The sequence below is a fragment of the Lates calcarifer genome, linkage group LG7_1 (genome assembly GCF_001640805.2).
Source record: "Lates calcarifer isolate ASB-BC8 linkage group LG7_1, TLL_Latcal_v3, whole genome shotgun sequence".
Lineage (NCBI taxonomy): Eukaryota > Metazoa > Chordata > Actinopteri > Centropomidae > Lates > Lates calcarifer.
This window is the reverse complement of record NC_066839.1, coordinates 2,237,431-2,256,935: the sequence shown is the minus strand read 5'-3', so window position 1 is coordinate 2,256,935 and position 19,505 is coordinate 2,237,431. Positions and strand designations below refer to the sequence as shown.

General features: G+C 40.2%; 1 protein-coding gene across 6 annotated transcripts in view; it reads right to left on the bottom strand.

The window, feature by feature from the left end:
- myt1la (myelin transcription factor 1-like, a) overlaps positions 1-17,690 on the bottom strand; it is a 62,588-nt gene extending 44,898 nt beyond the window's left edge. For 2 of the 6 annotated variants that reach the window (XM_018660125.2, XM_018660128.2), the window contains exons 1-4: positions 16,726-17,689; positions 2,500-2,605; positions 2,169-2,223; positions 1,835-1,868 (exon numbers count right to left, since the gene is read on the bottom strand). In XM_018660125.2, the coding sequence (XP_018515641.1) occupies positions 1,835-1,868; positions 2,169-2,223 (89 nt within the window). In that variant the 5' untranslated portion in view covers positions 2,500-2,605; positions 16,726-17,689. Of the gene's footprint in view, positions 1-1,834; positions 1,869-2,168; positions 2,224-2,499; positions 2,606-16,725 lie in introns of all 6 variants that reach the window. The other 4 variants (XM_018660126.2, XM_018660127.2, XM_018660124.2 and 1 more) reach the window with 3 other exon arrangements.
- Between the last annotated feature and the right edge of the window lie 1,815 nt (positions 17,691-19,505).

Genomic DNA, 19,505 nt, shown 5'->3' with positions numbered 1-19,505 from the left:
AGTTGATATGATTGAAAAATTTGTGCATGTATTATCCAGCAAGGTCAGGTATTGTTAACATGACACACCGCTGGCCCACTATTATGATTTTCTCTCACAGTTACAACATCTATCTTTTCATTTTGCCTTTGAGCTCAGCTCCCTCTTCACCTCAACAAGTCAGAATAGCTTCTATGCTGCCTCAGCGACCCACCTGCTAATGTTAACACTCACTCATGAACAAGGAAACTCATTGTTTTCTTGGCGAGTACCACGGTTTCAAACTCAAAACTGAGGACTTTCATTCTAGCTGCTCCAGGTGATTGTGCACCAGAGGTCATGGTTGAAATAAGCCAACATAACTGTAACATCTGAAGGAGATGAGTTAAGTACATTTTCAGTATTGAGTTTTTTTATATCTCAGTATCTTTTACTTTCAGGATCTGAATACCACCAGAACGACACTGTCTCATTCGCCCTCTAAGTGGAAACTGTTGTCACTGGTTGTGTCTGAAATCACCCACTACTCACTGTAGAGTTCACCATTTTGTACGGTCACTAACCAAGCAACATATCCCATCATGCATTGCGTTCACGCTGAGAGAGAGCGAAAAACGGTCGATAGACGGGAGAAGAGAGAGTCAGAGCTTTGTATTTAACTGAGATAGCATTAAGACAAAGTGTAAATAGAAACACGTAAATTAAATACAGTTATTAAGGACTTAAGAGATAAAAAATAAAAACAAGTTAAAATACAACCACAGGTTTAATAATGTGTGTTGGTGTGTTTGCAGCTGTGAAGCTCACAGATTATGCAATGACAGGAAGGAGGAAGGACATTTTGTTACCTGAGTTTGCCCTTAAGGTAAAGCTTCTCCCTGCTCATGGGAGTAGGCACTGGCTTAAAGGCTTAAGTCAGTGAACACCACAGATTACATTAAAGATTGTAATGTGTGTGCACTGATACGAATCACAGGTATAGGCCCAACACCCGTGGACGGATTAGGAGAAAATGGGCCCCTGGGCACGGACAAGTAAAGTACCCCACACCTCCTCCTGTATATGACCCCCAAAGTATTGGACAAAGTATTCAAAGGTTTTACAAGTAACTGAGTGAAAGTACTCAAAATTTTACTTCATTAAAGTACAAAAGTTTATCATCAAAACATATTTAAAGTACCTCTCATGCATGATGTCCCATTTCAGAATAATGTCTGTTGTAAACTGGATTATAATTATTGATGCACTGATGTGTTCATCATTCTAATTAATGATGCAGTTGGTAAAGGTGAAGCTCCTCTTAATTACTTTATATGCTGCTGGGTAGCTTCTGAATTTCCCCCCGGGGATCCACAAAGTCTCATTTTAACCTAGAAAAATATCATTTATTGGTTGATTCTATTTTTCTATTATTAATCTGAAGCTGCTGTAGCTAAAGTTATCAGCTTGTTCCTGATAGGCCTGTTCGCTCAACACTCACTGAGAGAAAACTTGACTTATTTCAAAGGAAATACAAACAACTTTCACTCTCATTCCTGGGTGACTCAATTAAAAAAGTAGTGGATGATTAAATTCCCACAACTCCTCGTTCGTTAGGTCAGAATCCACAGAGCTTCCTTTGTCTGAATCTGAGCTTTGAAAATCAGCTGACAAGAACAAAAGTCCAGCAACAAAACACCACTCAGGGAGATCAGACCTTCCAGTCAACCCTCTCTCCATCACTGTCCACCTACGTGTTGGAGTCTACCTTCTCCTGATGCATAACTGGCAACAGATCAGACCTTTAAATAACCATGGAGGGCCAGTGCAGTACAATGGCTGTATTTTGTGTGTGGATCGGCAGAGGTTTACCTACCTGAATAACTCCTGTGTTACAGCTTCCACAGCAGCTACAGAGACAGACACAACAAAAACATTAATGTTTAATAACGTCACTAACCACTTTGATTTTAGCATAGATGTTGGGACTACAAACACTCTTATCCATAGACTGTATTTTTTAAGTTAGCCAGCTGGTTAGGCTAACTGACAAACTGCATTAGCTGATATTAACTTTTAAAGCTAACAGTCATATTTTTACATCAAGTGGTCGGGACAAGAGCAGTTGCATCAGTAGCTGACGTGTTTGCTAGCTAGCCAGTACAGCTAGGCTAAGTTTATGAAAAAACAGAGAAAAGCCAGGTTCTTACCTCGGACTCCTTTGGATCGTGTTCGATGGCGTTTTTCAACCGCATTCACCTCCATCTGTAGAAGAAAACACAAATCAACGATCTGAACCTTTTCTGTATCGTTAATTACAGTAGTAACTACCTGCAAAACCATGTCACCCGCTTAGCAACAACTTAAAACTACTTAGCATCCAACTAACAACCACCAAGTGAAATTTCAGTTACTCTTCAAGTTCTTACGGTTCTTAAATTTCACTTGTTCTTACTGTTCTACTTTCACATGGAAGTTACACAGAAATATAGTGTACTTTATTCATTTTGACAGAACCAGCAGTTAGTTGTGACAGTGTACCTGGTCAGAGCTCAGTTCGGCAGCACCTCAATCTGTTGCTGGTCTTGTAGCTGAAGAATCTTTTTTACCAAACACAGTTTCAGAGGCCGTCTTCCAAAGTCATGATCTGCAAAAACAAAACACAGAAACTCCTCAGTTTTACTGGAGGTTGGACTCATGATGCAATAAACCTCTCAGCCTGTTTGTCAATTCAACTCCTGCCAAAGAGCCTCTACACATTTTTTACTGATATTTACTAATGTGACATTTCATTCATTGAGTCAATTACGTGTTCCTCCAGAGAGGTCTCACAGTCTCATTCCTAAATGCATTTCAGTAACCCACAACATGACCTGCAAATGACGCATAATAAGACCAACATGGTTAAGAGAAGTCCTTCACAGCACTTATCATACCCCCGGGAGAATAAGTTCCTTTATAGACATTTTTGTACTGACTTGAACTTTGAGATTTGAAACTGTGTATGGTGGAGAAACAGTAGTTTTATTTTGAAAGGAGCAGAGGATGAAAGTGGATCAGCAATGGGATCATCAGTAATAAGCATCATCTTATTTTTGCACAATACATAACTACTGTTAGTCAGTCCCTGTAGACTCAATTACATTTTAGTGATTTTTAAAGCAGCAGACACTCCAACAACTAATATCAGCTTCAGTATGAACAACAACATTCATATTTCTGAACAGACGATGTTAATGGACTGGCAGCTGGAGCACTTCAGGGCTTGGATGGACCAGAAACTCTCTTGGCTGAATCATCAGTACAAAGGATGAATGACTCTCTGCACAGGTCTTTGATTTGAAAAGTTGCAAGCCTGTGTGAATAATAACAATAAGTCCAGAAGTGTATTTAAGTAGGAGCAACATTTAATAACTGTACGCCACAAACCTAGAACTTTCAAACAATATATGATTTCTTTGACTACAGCTGAGTCTGAGATACTGGGTCAGTTTTGGATCCCAATCACAAAGACGAAGCCTTACGAATTTCCTACATCTCTGATTTGTTCTAATGACCATAAAATGAACTTATGGTGTTGTTAACTTATTCAGGAAACTCCTGTGTTTCTATGTTCACGAACATTAAGAATATGAATAAAAAATTCAAATACAGTAATGACAAATACTGCTGGAACTTTATCCCAGATTAAATTAGTTCTTTAGATGAATCCTAATAGTTATAAACCAATGAATTCCTAATTCACTCATTCAGTGTAACAGATTCTCACTGGTTTGACCTAGATTTAGAGCTTGGACACTTATTAATCATTATTTTACTTCATCACTGACAGTTGTAGAGTTGTACAACAGTAATTTTCACATCTATAGAATGTGACACACTAGTAGTAGTAGAGCTGCAATGATTAGTCAACTAATTGAATTAGTCAGTCAACATAAAATTGGTCAACTATTTTTATAATCAATTCAACATTTTTATTCATTTTTTAAGTAAGAACGCCAAAATCCTTTAGTTACAGCTTCTGAAATACAAACATTTTCTGGTTTTCTCAGTCGTCTGTGAAACTAAATTGAATATTTGGGGTTTTTGGACAGATGGTCAAGTAAAAAAGAATTTTTTTTGAAGATGTTTGGGAATTTGTGATAAGCATTTTCCAGCAATTTCAAATATTCTTTAAAAATAAAAAAATAATAAAAAATAATCTACAGATCAATCACAAATGAAAATAATCATTAGTTGCAGCTGCACTGGATTTACTGTCTGCCATTTTATTTAACTGTAAAACTCTGAGTGTGTATATATATATCCCCCACATATAAATCTAAATTCCACATGGACTAAAACAGCAGTGCACAAACCTACAAACCAACCCCCAGTTCAATGTGCTGCATTTCTAGAAGTTAAAACTACTGCTGCACGATTAAAACTGTCAGGGATGACTCACATGATGATTAGTAAGTGTCCGAAATCTGAATTTACTGCTGAGTAAATGACTGAGAGTCAAACTGAATGAGTGAACCAGAGGGTGATTTCAGACACAGCCTAGTTTTTTTTAGTTTTGTGAGAATTTCTGAGGGCACTGTACCATCATAAAATATGAATCTCACACTGAAATAAGATGGTGAAGAGTAAATATGTCGTATAAGGATTGAATTCTGACTCAGTTTAAGATGCTAACGTGATATCAAGCCAATAAAGTCAAATAACAACCAAACAAAACTACAGATTTTTTTCTTTCAAAACTGTAAAAAATGCAAAACTCTCATTCTGAGCTGAAACAATCTGAACAAAACTCCATGAGATCCCACTGTGAGCGCTTCACTACAAACAGCAACATAAAAGAGAGGAAGACGACGGCGAAACAACAGTCTGAGGATGAAGATGTGAGCAGAGCAGCTCTGTGCGCTCCTCTCTGCTCAGCTGCAGTGCAGCTCAGGGGGTTTGCAGCGTTAATATAAATGTAAATTGTGGACAGCCTCGCCTGAACTCTCAGCCGACTCCCATTATGTTTCCGCGGCATACAGAGGGCCCGGGTGCATCTGAGGCCGCCACTCCACTGAGCGTGCTCCAACGCACCCTACATCAAACAGCCCTCCCTCCTTCCACTGTGAAGAGCTCAGCCGAAAAAAAACCCTCCGCCTCCCTGGAAACTATACGACTGAGTGGGCTGCTGAATGTGTGTGTGTGTGCTGCAGTGTGTGCACATATGTTAGTGTGTGTGTATGTATGTTCCAACCTCACGACTGTGTGTGTGTGTGTGTGTTCATGAAAGTGTGTTTCCATAGGCTGTGTCCTTGTTCTGCCTCTGCACGTGTGTGTCTGCTGCGTTTCTATCTTTGTGAGGACCAGTTTCAGTTTTAGACCTTGAGTGTGAGGACATTTTGAACACGCAAAGTGAGGACTAATCTGGAAGGACAGGACCTTTTGTGTAGCGAGGACAAACAAGGGCGGATTTTTTGGGGGGAAAACCGGGACGTTTTCCAAAGTGAGGACATTTTTGGAAATTGGGAACATTTACGAAGAGTGAAGATATTTTTGGAAAATAGGCGTATTTTTGGAAAGAGTTGTTATTGTTGGGTATGTGGGGACATTTTTAGAAAGTGTGGACAAGGAGGAACATTTTTGGGAGGCGTAACTGAAGGAGATTTTTTGGTAGAGGAAGACATTTTTGGAAAGTCAAACATTTTTTGGAGATGTCTTCAAAGGGTTAAAATTTGGTTTCATATCTGGGAAATGTATTACATTAGTGATGACTCTAATCTACAACACTAATATATGGAACAGTAATAATAATAATAATAATAATAATAATAATAATAATAATAATACAGCTTTCTCAGGAGTTATTGTCATTTATTTTAATGCTCTGAAAGACAGACCTGTATCATTGAAGCAAAGAATAAAGAAACAAGCTCTGGTAGTCTGTACGTGTGTGTGTGTGTGTGTGTGTGTGTGTGTGTGTGTGTTTGTCACAGTGTCCTATATGGCTGGATTGGTGCTGTGTGAAGAGGAGCTTCCTGCTGTTTAGTATTCAGCCCGACACTCTGCCTGTCTGGTACAATATGATGCAGAGCTCTCCTATACTGAGCCACACACACACACACACACACACACACACGTCAGTATACAGGCATGTACACACACACAAGTAGATATACACATTAACACTGCACACACACACACACACACAGCAGTGCAGAGGTTCATCCACTTTGGTACAGAGGTATAGAAATGTACACTCTGTACCTGTGTCATTTCCACTGGGAACACAGTCTATTGTGCTGCCTGGGGAGCTGCTGCGCCCCCTGTAGGTCAAAGACGACACTGCACCTCACATTAATAACACACAGAGTGTTATCATGCATATACCACGGCCACACAGGTAGTCTCTTTAAATGCACCTCCACGTCTAACCATTGTTCAGGTAAGTTTCAGCAGCCAGGTAACTGCTAACAGAGCCTGAAGCATCACTGCTGTTGCCATGGCTACCTGTCCTTTAATATACCTCGAGTACTGATTGAGAACGGTGGTTAAACTGCTGTTGACCAGAACCACAGTCTGTCTGAAGGCACCTGAAGGAAGGATCTGAACAGAAACCTGCCTGACAACCAGGCAGATAATAAACTAACAAACATTCATTATTTTATTTGTTGGATTCTTGTATTTTATCTATTATCTTGTGTTTTAATTTAGAAAGTGGAAGAAGTAAAACATCTGCAAACAGATTCTTGTATAAGGTTTATGTTTTAACTTGTCTGCCTTGTTTGAACAGCATCTTAATAACATATGTCATTGGTCCATGCCTCAATAAAGACAGATATTTTCTGATCTGATGCCACTTTAGTTAAAAAAATAAAACCCTTTTTTGATCTGACTCTGGTTAAGATTTGGTTGTGTTTGGCCACAAAAACAATTTGGTTAGAGTTTGGCAAACATCATGATTTGGGTAAAAATAACTATTTTGTTGAGAATCGGGAACCTTCGTCGTCATGGTTACAGTATTAACCACAGGGAATAACTGTCGTTCATGGCTTAGAAGAAACGAACACTGGTCTGCTGTTACAGCCTGACATTTTGTTGACCCATCCATCTTCACTGACACCGCCCTCCTCACTCTGAAGACTCAGAGTCTCTGAAATAACATCACCCGACTTCCTCTTTTGCCCCCGACGGACAAAAAGCAATAATTACTGCAGCCGCTAGAGGCCATGTCGTTTTGGTGGCATTTGCTGAAAAGGGCCGACGCTCTCATTCCTCTGAGGACGAGAGTCTCGCATATTGATGACAATACATCAATTTGAAGCAACAACCTGGACACAAAAGCTGCAGAAAAGTGGTTTAAAAGTGAAATCGATTATATACGCTGCCGTGTTATTGCAGTGGTTTACAAGTGAGGAGCTACTGCAGCTTGTTTACTTCTACAAACAAATCAGATTAGTCCCAGCAAATTAAAAAAAAAAAAAAAACACTGTATAGAGAATCTACTCCACATTTGGAGCCAAAAAAATGACCCAACAACATGAGGACACATGCAAACACAAACACTCACAGGCAAATGTTTGAGAGCCCAAACAAGCATGCACACACAAACACACACACACACACACAACACACACAGCAGCCAGGTGAGGTGTGTGTTTGCGGCAGAGCCAGACAGCAGCTCGGTGTTTTATTACAGCACAGAACTTTTATCAAACCGAACAAACAGAAACACCTGGTGTGTGATGTGACGCTGCAGCGCACAAACCAAACAACACAACTGAACAGACACACAAACACAGACAGAGACAGAGAGGTGTAGAGCTAGACAAGATTTGTGTTCAGGCTGTGAGGTATGACAAAAATATCACATCGCGATAAAGATATATATCGTCCAGGTTATTCAGATCGACCTGGTTCTGTCTTGCCTTCACTTTTCACAGTAAACACAAACGTTATGATCCAACAAATGTCATTTATTTAAAGTTTATTTAAAGACGTAACTCCTTCAGGGACGAGTAGTATATGTATATGTAGTAGTATATGTTCATAGGTAAAAGGAAATAACTGTTTGGTGCATTATTGATCAGGAACAGTGAACCGGACACTGAACAGCTGCTGTAATGAAAACAGTGCAGACGTCAACATCAACATGTAAACTGTGATTTATGACACACACACTATAAACAATAGAGCATCATAAGAAACGACAGATGTACTGATATTTATCGTCATATCTCAAACTCTAATTTGTGCTATTCTGGACGTGAACTGCTTTACATGAGTGACACATAAAATCTAAAGGCATCTAAATGTTTATTACAGTGGCTGCAGAGATGTTGACTGGTCGGTCAGTTTCACCACTTTAGTCCAGACTATAACATGCTGCTATGAAATTCATGATCCCCAGAGGATGAATCCCACTGACTCTAGTGATTCCTACACTTTTCAAGCACTTGCAGGTCAAAGTTTCTACTTGTCCTATATTAATGTGCAATTTTACAGGACTTTACTTGAGTGTTTCCATTTTACAATACTTACACATCTACTCTAATACATTTCAGAGCCAAATATTGTATTTTTTTACTCCACTACTTTCATTTGATCGCTATAGTGACTAGTTACTTTACAGATTAAGATTTTACAAACAAAACTTATCTTAATATACTGTATATTATGTTTCAAATGAACTTAAGCTACATGTTAATGTATCAATAATAATGATAATAATATAATCTGAAACACTGTCAGAGGAATTTTTTTGATGCTTTAAATTTTGCTGATGATGCTTCTGTGCTCTTACTTAAATACAGTTTTGAGTACAGGACTTTTACTTGTAATGGAATATTTTTACAGTAACTACAGTTACTGAAGTGAACTGCTATAAATGCATATAAATCTAAACTGTATACTGCTAGAAAAGACAGAATGAACCTTTAATTCATTTCACTGTGACAGACTGATGTACAAACTGTTCTTTGGCAGCTGAAGGCCCCCGCCATACCTCCTGTACATCAGCCCGCACTCCTGGTTTCCATGGAGACTGGACCGATCGGGTGATTAGCCGCATCAATTAACCTCTGACCAATCACAGAGAGAGGCTGAACAGCAGCAGCCGACTGTGATCAGCAGATATGATCACGGCTGAATCCAGACGTCTTGTATCAATGCATCAATGAAGTTACAGTGGAAGTCAATGGGATTACGCACTGAATTATACGAGAAAGAAATCTTCTACATTTACATATTAGATTATTTTCCTGCACTTGTTTTGCTTTTTGCTTTAATTTTTGGTCTTTCACAACAAACACTGTATTTTGAAACTAGAAAATGGAAAAAACAAACCAAGAATTTATTTTTGTTTTTATTTGTGTGCCTAAAAAAGATAAAATTACTTGTATCTACCCTGAAAATAAATCTTATTTATGTTTTCCTGTTATTTTTAGCTCCTTTGAGATTCATACATCTCTGTTTCTGATCTTCCTGCAGGGTTTAGTGGCCGTAATGAACCCTCTGTCCACTTCATGTTCACCCTTTAAAAACCCTGTAAATGTGGGAATGTGAAGATTTTCACGCCTGGACACGAATGCATCGGCGGCATCTCTCCACCCACCCCCGGCTCGATGACCAGGTCTGCGGTGTCATGTCAGCACTTCAGAGGAGAGATAAAGTCCTCTTCAGCCCTCAGACTATCTTCTGTCAGAGAGTATTAGCTTCATAACGGGAACTCGTCTGCAAACACTCGCAGTTATTAAACGTCTGCAGGCTGAGTTGGAGGAGTTAGGCAGGTAGATGTTTGTTTCTGTGCCGCAAAAACAAACAAGTTGCCTTGTTGAAGGTCACAAGATGCTAACAAGCTATCCAAGGCCAACTTTTATCAGTTTATCATGATTCTGTTTCAAATTCAAGTTTTATACTTTTGTACTCAACAACAGAAGTCAGAATCTTAACATTCAAACTATAACTTGAGTCTTTATTTGCTCGTCAATAACCAGATTTTTCTCCAGTAAAATGAGCTTGATTGGCTTTTTTAAAATGACATTTATGCAGCAGTTTGTGCATAGAAAAGAACTTTAAGCTTTGTGTAATAACTGAGAATATTGTGTCAAGGGCATAGGTGGTCATAAGTATTATATTGTATTATTATTATTATTATTATTAGTATTGTATATATAAATTATAGAAAACTGATTTGATTTACTGAATATTTTATGATAGATAATTCTGTATTTGACTGATGTTTAATTATTGTATCTTTTATAGGAGAAAAAACGTTACTGACCAAAACAAGGTTGGCCCTGCTGTGTCTTCAGGCGGTCTCCCATTAGGTAGGACAGCCTGTTTGTAGCCTGAGGCCGATTTCACTCCTGTAGTTTTTTCTGGTCTGAATCAGCTGATGAGTTTGGAAACATGGAATGTTTTAGCATTGGTTCAGTTTCTCATCACACAGAGAAAAATCCAAGCAAACCAAAACGCATCACAAACATTCACTCCGCTTATAGTAAATACAAGAAGAAGGTACCTGGTTCCTCATTCCTACTCCAAATGAGACCTTGGTTAACTCTCTGGCTAGCTGTTACTACTATCACTATAGAAGCTGTTTAGCTCAAACCTGCGGAGTACATGGATTAGCTGTTGAATCGAAGTCAGATCATGTTCCCACCACAAACAAAATGTTCAAGAGTTTGTTTGGGACCAGACCATGACCAACTCCTCTGAAGGGTCTCACCTGAGAGTGACTCTAGTGTTCACACCTGCCCAAAGGAATCAGACCAACAAGAAGAATGAACCAGAGTCCAATTCAATAAGGCTAAAAAGTGCAGGTGAAAACCAAAGAAGTCCACAAAGACCTCTCTGTAGCATGTGCTGCTGCTCGTTAAGCTAACCGCTCTGAACACAGGTAAGACCTGCCGGAGACTCAGGTGAGTTTAGAACATCTAAAGTGTAAAGTGAACGACCCCAGGACCCCATGTTTCTCATCACCATTTCTAGGAGACTTGGTGTCAAATAACTTTTATAGGATTCTGCATTCATCTGACAACAGAAACTGAAATAATGTCCAGGTAAAGTCTTGATGGCTACCAGCACCCAGAAACCAACCAACACCATGGAGCAGAAATTATTAATTAATTGAGAGAAAATTAATTGGCAACAATTTTGATAACTGATTAACTGTTGAAGTTGTTTTTTTAAGCAAAAATGCAAAATAATTCACTGATACCAGTTTCTCAAATGTGAATCTTTGCTAGTTTTCAATAATGATAAACTCTTTTTTTTTAGGTTTTTTATTGTTGGTCAGGATAAAAATGATCTGAATATGTTAACTGAGCTTTAGAGAATAATTCACTATTTTCTGACACTAAACTATAAACAATCAATCAGTTATCAAAGAAAATAACTGTCAGATAATGCAGATAATTGTTGGCTGTAGTATTGCAGTTCTGTGACGGATTAAAACCTTGGCCTGAGGTTTTCTGTGTCAATTATCTTGACACACAGAAAAAATAGGAGCAACTAACAGCCACAGTATAAACTAAAGACCAAGTAACAAGACCAAGCTACAAGATGGACGACCAGAGTTCAGTCAGTAAAATTATGTTGAGAGAAAAGATACGAAATCAACGTCTGGACAGTCGCTCGACCTTTACTCAGTGTATTTCACCAGGGCGGAGAGTTCAGACTTTATACTTATGAAGTCATGATGCAACTAATTGATGAACTTCACCACCACTGGTCGGTGTCGGCCTCTTGCCCTCCCATCATTCACCTCTGTTAATGCAGAGCGGGAGGGAGGGTGGGGGGGGGCAGTTTCATGTGACTGACAGGTTGCGGGGTGGATGTGGTCAGAGTGTGAAGCTTTAATGATCTGTAACAAGCAGACGAGGCAGGTTGTCAGTGGCAACAGAGATCCACAATCGTTATTTCGGCTTGAATTACTGACTCTGTGTGTGTGTGTGTGTGTGTGTGTGTGTGTGTGTGTGTGTGTGGTTAGAAAACATCCAGCGAATTTCTGCAGATTATTTCTCGCCTCTTGCTATGAACAGAGAGCTGGAATAACAAAGATATCTGACACCAAATTTTCAGTCCAGAGCTGAGACGTGACGAGTGACTGACTATGTGGAGGTCCAAGGTGAGAGGTCAAAGGTGAGAGGTCACGGCGAGGCGAGCAAATTTAAAAAGTTCTTCAATAATCACAGCCCTGTTGGACTCCACATAAACCAGCTGAATGATTTTTACACACACACACTTCATGCGGAACAAGATCTACCCATGATGAATCACTAAAAATGTGCGAGTGTGTGTCATTAACCAGTGTGTGTGAGGAGATCGTGGATGCCGCCTTCTGTTGCGTTTGTGTGCGAGCGCTGCCGACCTCCATTGATCAGAAAGAGATAATCAGATTGATGGGTGTCTTGGCAGCAGCTCAGATCTAATAAACCACAGGCAGACAGGTGGTTCAGACGAGGTCTCGGTGGTTCGACTTGACGTGACAGTAACCAGCTGAACCTCCATCGTGGAGGAACACAGTCTGTTACATGAGCACATAAGTTATATAAAAGTGATTTTCTGTCAGTTTCCTGTTAATGTCTCATTTGGTTCTGAGTCCAACTTAGTGACATATCAATAGAGTTGGACAACGTCTGATTAACTGTGTTGTTGTAGCAGTATTATTTGTAGAGGAGTGTCGAGAATTCATCTGTAAGAATCTAGAATTGTGTAATCAACAAACGTGTTCAGATTTGAGTCCTGAGATTTGAGAATGTGTAAAAGAAACTTTAAATGTGTAAATGTATTCACAAATCTGCAAAGGCAAGTAAAGTAAGACTAGTACACGAGTAAAAGATTAAAAGATTTATGTGCTGAGGTTTACAAATGTGTCCACAAAGCTGTAAATGTGAATAATAAACTGAATATAAAAGCTAATTTATTGTGGGTGAAAACAAGTGTTTAGCTTCAAGATCTGGAAAAACTGAAAAAGGATAATCTTTCATTTCCTCCCCCAGATATCAGTTTTTTTCTAGATTGATCTAACTCTCGGATGATTGGTTGGATTTCTGCTGATACCAGGCTGTGAGGATTCACCTGTCTTATCTGAATTAACAGAAACTGTCGCCGGACAAAACAAACTTTGCTTACATCCTGTGGGAACATAGAAATCATAGGTTCTGGTTGTTGAGAAAATCATATTAAAGCATGTTGTGTAATGCAACATATACAATCAATAAAACCGCACGTGTCTGCACAGCTTTACACTTAAGCACGACTGAATAAATAAAAAGATATGATGTGAAATTTGTTCTGTTTTCTAAAAGCAGTATGACTAGTGGAACTAGGTGAGGTTTGATGGTGGCTGGACGACTGAGTGTGTCCCAGCATTCACATCAAATCAAGCTTCTGCTCTTTAGGTGAAGGTAGGATTTAAAGTAACACAGTGTAACTTGGCTGAGGGACAGCGCCCCCTGCAGCCAGGAGTGGAAACCGACCCTGTTAGTATCTGAGTCTTCTTGACATTCATCAGAGATGAACGCTGGTTTTTAATGACTTCTAAGTCCTTTTAACTGATCTACAGTTCAGCTTTACTCTGAACTCTCTGGGTCTGATTCCAGCACTTTAAGCTGCTGACTATGACTCAGTTAGAGGGAGATCGTACCTGAAAAGCCAAAGTTACAAAGAGCAACAACAGGTGTTTAAAAAGCAGATATTTTAAGGTTAAATAGTTAAATAATTCTGCTTTAAATGCAGTTTAATAGTAAATGGTGGCAGCGTCGTGTTTCACAAATTGCTTTTTTGTATAGCCATGTTGTTGCTGCAACCACCAATTCTGGCAATTAAACTGGTGAGTAAAAAGTTATAACGAGAATGACATCTAAAAATACAGTAGCTGACGTTGAAGCACGACAGCTCAGTTGATCAAAGAGAGCTGCACCAGGTCTGGGATTATTCTGTGACTGAACAGACCAACAGGTGTGAATGCAGAATTTATCTGTGACCGGCAGGCTGGTGTGACTGGTCAAGTGTAAGCTGAACCTGTGTTTAATATCCTCTTTCACACACAGGTGGTGTCAGGCTGCAGAGATGAGGAAGGGTTTATTTTGTTCTGCAGTTACGAACAGTCTTCAGCTCTGGTCTGTCTCTGACTCCGTCTCCACAGAGAGCAGACGGGAAATAAAGGAGTTTTTCTTTCATCACTTTTCAGCTGAGTTCACCTGGTCTCTTTGTCTACACAGCAGAACATCCAGGAGAGAATCCACTGTGGTTCTCAAAACCTGGTTGAACAGAACCAGATCTAACAGAATAATTATACCTCGTCTTGTCTCCACTCATTCTCCATCTGAACCAAGAAGAAGATTGTTCACCTTAAAGCAGAAAGACTGCACTGAGATCAGCTGGGACAGAATTTTCCTGTGGGCAGGAACTAGGTAAAGGGGTTTAGAAAAACTGAGATAGAAACAGCGTCACTTCCTCCACCACCAGATGGACAATAAAACAGTTGTCTGCACCTACCCTTGGATACGATCCATAGAAGCAGACAAAGAACAGGCATAACAAGAATAAAAACAAGGTTATGGTTGTGTAACAGTTGGCAATAAAAGGAACTTTTACTAAAGGTTTCACACAAGAAATTAAGTCTTTACACTCTTTACATCACCTGACTTCCTCCTTTGCTCCTGTCATAACAACCACCGCCACTAGAGGTCGCCTCCCGAAAAAACGTAACTACAGGTTGTAAAAAACTGCTAGCACAGACGACTCCATCATAAAAAAGTCATTATGCAAGTATCATGAAATGTTTGATGGTATAATGTGAGTAAGTCTTGACAGAGACTCTTCGATGTCCAACAAAAAACAATTGACAGAACAGGAAAAGAAATCCAGCCTCAAAACAAAAGAAAAAACAACAATACAACAACAATGAAAAGTCAGGAAGGGTGAAAATAAGCAGGAGATGCCTTTTCATATAAGAAGTGTTGATGAGCCACAGTCTTTTCTCTCCATCCCTCTCCGGTGAATCTAAACATGGACCTCAGACAGGTCAAAGAAATCCTGCCTTAAAGTTTCAATCATTCATTCCAAAGCTTGTTGTACAGACCAGACCCAAACGACGTCTCCAGGTGGTGGTGTTAAAGCTGAACTTCCTAGTTTTACTATAACATACTGAAAGTTTTGCTTATTGTTCACCTGGATGTTTGAGCTTCACTTTCATATTCATCTGCTGGAGAGAGAAAGTCTCTCTGTGCTCACCTCAACTGTTTTCTTCAACTTATTATTGATTTCTTTTGATTCTCTCACAGTGTTTCACAACAGTGAAACTTACAAACTTTTCTGTCTCATGTTGTTGGTTTCATGGGACTGAGACGTTATTTCTAATGAGTGGGCACCATTTTTTTCAATATACAAGAATAAGTTTGAATGTTTACAGTCTTCAGGGATCACTCCCAGTGCTGCAGTCTTAGGGTTTTATTTTCAGGGATATCCTCCTAAAAAATCTTTAACAGTCCGGACAATCATCACCTTGATGGGAGCAGTTTAATTAAAGTTTATGATGTGCTCATACGAGTTGGATTTTGTAACATAAAAACTGGTTTGGAGCCAGTTATGGTCCAGTAACTAACTAACACAGTGTAATAGTTTTAAAAAATTCTGAATCAAGGAGGAGTAGATAAAAAAGTAATTGAACTTTTTTGTGGCGAAAAATAAATGATTAATCAAAGACAAATATTATTTTATGAAATAAATCTTAGATCTTTCAGTGAAATCTTGTTATAAAACTTTTAAATTCCACTGTGCATCAGACTGAATAATAAGAACATCAAGGTCTTTACACTACACACTAGAAATCCTTTAAATCCAACAAACATTTGATTAAATCTCAGAGACATAATGTAAATATTACACATGTATAATGATGCTGAGATGCTGCATGTCTATAAGAAACACTGTGGTGAATAAGGAGCAGATACACTTAATAAAAAGGTTCCATAAGGTCACTGCAGACTCACTAATTAGTAGCACAGACACACTCCAGCTCACTGTGGAAGCATTATAGAATATTACAGGAGCACTGACACCCTGTAGGAATGTAAAATATCTCACACACTGGTCCCAGCCTGAATTATCATCTCCCATCAACGTCTATACATCCAGCATAGAGAACAATACAGGCTTCACGGCACCCTGTGGGGACATTATGGGAATATTGCAGAGCACTGTGGTGTCAGGAAGAATAATACAGATATTATATATGACTGTCATAATCAGACATGAGCATAAACATAATCAAAAGGTGCCGTAAGGTCACTACAGCCACTACAGCTCAGTGCAGGAACATTTAAGGTCTGAATATTAAGGTACATCCAAGAGGAGAGGCTGTAAACTCACAAACAAAAGCACAGTAAGGCAACAGCAGCAGAAACACTGCATAGTGACATAACAAATACATATAAAATAATGCAAAAGAGTGTCACCAAAACTCAGCCTTGAAACAACAGAAGCATGACTGACACTGGAGGGATGTTACAGGAGCATCAGAGGCAGACAGTGTCCGTGTAGAGGCGCGTACAGAGCGGCAGAGAACCGCTGCCAGAGCCGGGGTTATTATAGGAATATAATAAAAGACTGTCACCGAAACTGAGCCCTGAAACAACAGAAGCATGACTGACACACTGTGGGGATATTACAGGAATATGATGGCGGTAAACGGAGCAGCGGAGGCGCATGAAAAACGCGCATAAAGAGCGTCAGATGTTATTATAGGAATGTTAACGGAATAAAGAAGGAGAAACATACTGATATGGCGAAGATGGAGACTCCTCTATCTCTGTCTCTTCTTCCTCCTCTCCTCTTCCTCTCTGGTCGGAAAGTCTGCAGCCTCCTTCTCTCTCACTCTCCCTCTCTCTCTAGTTCACTCTCTCTCTCTCGGTCTCCGTCAAGGTCTCTCTACCGCTCTCTCTCTCTTTTGTCGCTGTGATATCTGGCCATGCCTTCAGTGGATGGAGGAGGAGGAGGAGGAGGAGGGAGGGAGGGGGAGGGGGGGCAGACAGACAGACGGGAGGGAGGAGAGGATGATGATGGTGATGATGATGAAGGTGGTGGAGGGAGAATCAGACACTGCAGCAGCAGGAGAAGAAGAAGACGGCGGGTTTACCTCTCTCTCTCTCTCTCTCTCTCCTCCCTTCCTTTTTCCTCTTTTTCTTTATTTCTCGGGGACGCGCACGCAAACCCGGCGACGCGCCCGAACCGATGGCGAGGCAGCGGGGGCGCGCACACGCAGGCTCGCTCTCTCTCTCTGAATGAATTCCAAACGTGTAGACTGTGTGTGTGTGTGTGTGTGTGTGTGTGTGTGTGACAGCCCTGCAGTCAGTCTCTGGGTGTTGTTTTGATTTTCCACCCCACAGACTAGAACACACGCGCGCACACGCACACGCAGGCACACTAAAGTCTCTATAGGCGCTGAAATGCGTCAGTGTGTAATTCCCTTTGTTCAGCTTCGTCTGAACAAAGAGTTAGACTCCTACTTAGACTTTAACTTTATCAGAACTACGGCAGCCTGTTGGTGTTAAATCGTTTTCTGACGATTTATTAGTACTAAGATATTAATTAGAATATCGTCTGCGTTGCCAGGTTGTGGAAAATGCCTTTGGCCGCTGTTTATTCTCCTTCCTGACCTTTGGTTTGTCTTTTCAGCTCTTTAATCTCTCTGTTCTGCTTAATGAACTTAATGAGATGAAGCTCAAACAGCCCCACAGGCATAACCCCCCCTCCCAAACAAAAACCTGGAACTGGATTTATGGTATGATCCACTTCGAGTTGACTGCATTCCAGTTGAGAAGTTGGAAGAACATGGACGCTCATTGTTGGTCTTCAAAGTATCTCTGTTTTTCTGCGTATCCCATCGTGTAAATATTGTTTTGATTCCATTTAATTTTTGAGTGTTCACTACTATTGATGCAAGTGGAGAGTTGGAGTCCGACTTCAGGAGATGTTCCAGTTGAAACTTCTGACTTGAAGTCAGAAATTCCGACTTGGTCTCACCTCTTGATGGGTGCCAAAGTTTAGCTCCAAAACTCATCTCCAGGGGCAAAAGTGGGTCTTCTTGGGTCCTCTTCCATAGTGTCCACTTCAATTTAGACAATGAGGTATGGTGCGAGTCGACACTGTTGTACTTTGATCTTGGCGGCCATCCTTTCTGCAGTTATCCTTGGTTATTTTTCCACCGTTCAAGCTGTCCTTTAGATCAGTCTGGAGTCAGTTTTCCTTGTTTTGGCTACAGTCCCGTGGACCTTAAACTGTGGTCACAGGAACATCAGGCCGCTTGAGGAGGGTCTTGTAGTCTTTACTTTGACCATTCATTACCACTGCTACAGGGTGTCAATTATTTTGTCCAAAACGTGGAAGAACAGGAAGAACTGAGCATTGTTTTTCTGAGGTGTAAAGGTACCAACACTTTTAGCCACATCTGTATATAATGTGTCCCAATTCACACGTATGTCAGAGCAAAGACCAAACCAAGACATCCAAGGAACTCCATGTAGACCTCGATGATAACGGTGTGGCACAGATGAAAGCAAAGGTATGAAACCAGTTCTAAAGCTTTGACTGTTCCAAAAAGAACAGTGGCCTAAAAAATTGCAAAATGGAAGATGTTTGTAACCATCAGCTCGACTGAGCAACAAGGACCAAGGTCAGGGAGGTGACCAAGAACCCAATGGTCGCTCTAACAGCCTTTCAGAAGTCCTCTGCAGAGATGGAAGAACACCAGGCACTGCTCATCACCTGGATAATACCATCTCTACAGTGAAGCATGTTGGTGGCAGGGACCTGAGACCTGGGGTCATGGTTCACCTGTCCACACGACAATGACTCGAAGACATACAGCCGAGACAACACTGGAGTGGCTTCAGGACAAAGTCTCTGAATGTCCTTGAGTGAATGAGCCAAAGTCCGGACTTCAGTCCAGCTCACAGATGCTTCCAATCTGCAGGGAAGAATTGGATTTACTGCCCAAATCCAGGTGTGCAAAGCTTGTAGAGACTTAGCCAAAAAGACTTTGGACTGAATTAAGGGTCTGAATACTTTTGTAAATAAGAGATTTCAGTTTTAGATTTTTTTTTAAGCTGCAAAAATTTCCATAAACATGTTTTCATTTTGTGATTACGGATTACTGAGTGTAGACTGATGACATTTTAATCTGTTTACATTTAAATCTACAAAAGTGTCCAAAAATTCAAAGGGTCTGAATACTTCCTGATTCCTTCCCTTGATCTTTTGCTCTTTCTCAATTGTTCCTTGTTTTTTTTCGGTGTATCCGACCATCCAGCCCTTCACACCTTTCAGCTTTCCTGTTTTCTAACCTTTCCCACTTTTTTTCCCTTCCATCACATCCTAACTTCCTTTCCTTCTTCCTTTGATTCCTCCCTCCATCCCTCTGTCCATCAGTCCTTTCACGTCTTTCTCCCTTCTTTCTTTCTGCTCACTCTCCATCTCTCTGTCTCTTTGCATTCAGTCATCCCTACATCCCTCTCCTCTTCCACCTCTCTCCGTCTCTTCCTCCTCTTCCCTCCGTCTCT